The sequence below is a fragment of the Phalaenopsis equestris genome, unplaced genomic scaffold, assembly GCF_001263595.1.
Source record: "Phalaenopsis equestris unplaced genomic scaffold, ASM126359v1 Scaffold169690, whole genome shotgun sequence".
NCBI classification, from domain to species: Eukaryota; Viridiplantae; Streptophyta; class Magnoliopsida; order Asparagales; family Orchidaceae; genus Phalaenopsis; species Phalaenopsis equestris.
The window spans coordinates 1-338 of record NW_018189644.1 but is presented as its reverse complement, the minus strand read 5'-3'; the positions used below and the strand labels follow the sequence as shown (position 1 = coordinate 338).

General features: G+C 54.4%; 1 protein-coding gene across 1 annotated transcript; it reads right to left on the bottom strand.

Annotated features, from left to right (window-relative positions):
* Nucleotides 1–5: 5 nt before the first annotated feature.
* Nucleotides 6–335, bottom strand: LOC110034196 (elongation factor 1-alpha-like; the record flags this gene model as incomplete). The annotated part of the gene is made up of 1 exon (XM_020738486.1): nt 6–335. A coding segment is annotated over one exon (330 nt), but the record flags the coding sequence as incomplete, so codon positions are not given.
* Nucleotides 336–338: the final 3 nt, after the last annotated feature.

The following is a 338-nucleotide window of genomic DNA, read 5'->3' as shown; positions in this document are numbered from 1 at the left end:
TAGCCGTTGCCAATCTGACCAGGGTGGTTCATTATGATGACCTGGGAAGTGAAGTTAGCGGCTTCCCTGGCAGGATCATCCTTGGAGTTCGAGGCGACGAAACCTCTCTTCAGATCTTTTACTGCGACATTCTTCACATTGAACCCGACATTGTCGCCAGGGAGGGCCTCCTGAAGAGCTTCATGGTGCATCTCAACGGACTTTACTTCAGTGGTGAGACCGGTGGGACCAAAGGTGACTACCATGCCAGGCTTCAAAACGCCAGTCTCCACTCGACCGACAGGGACGGTTCCAATACCACCGATCTTGTAGACGTCCTGAAGGGGGAGGCGGAGGGG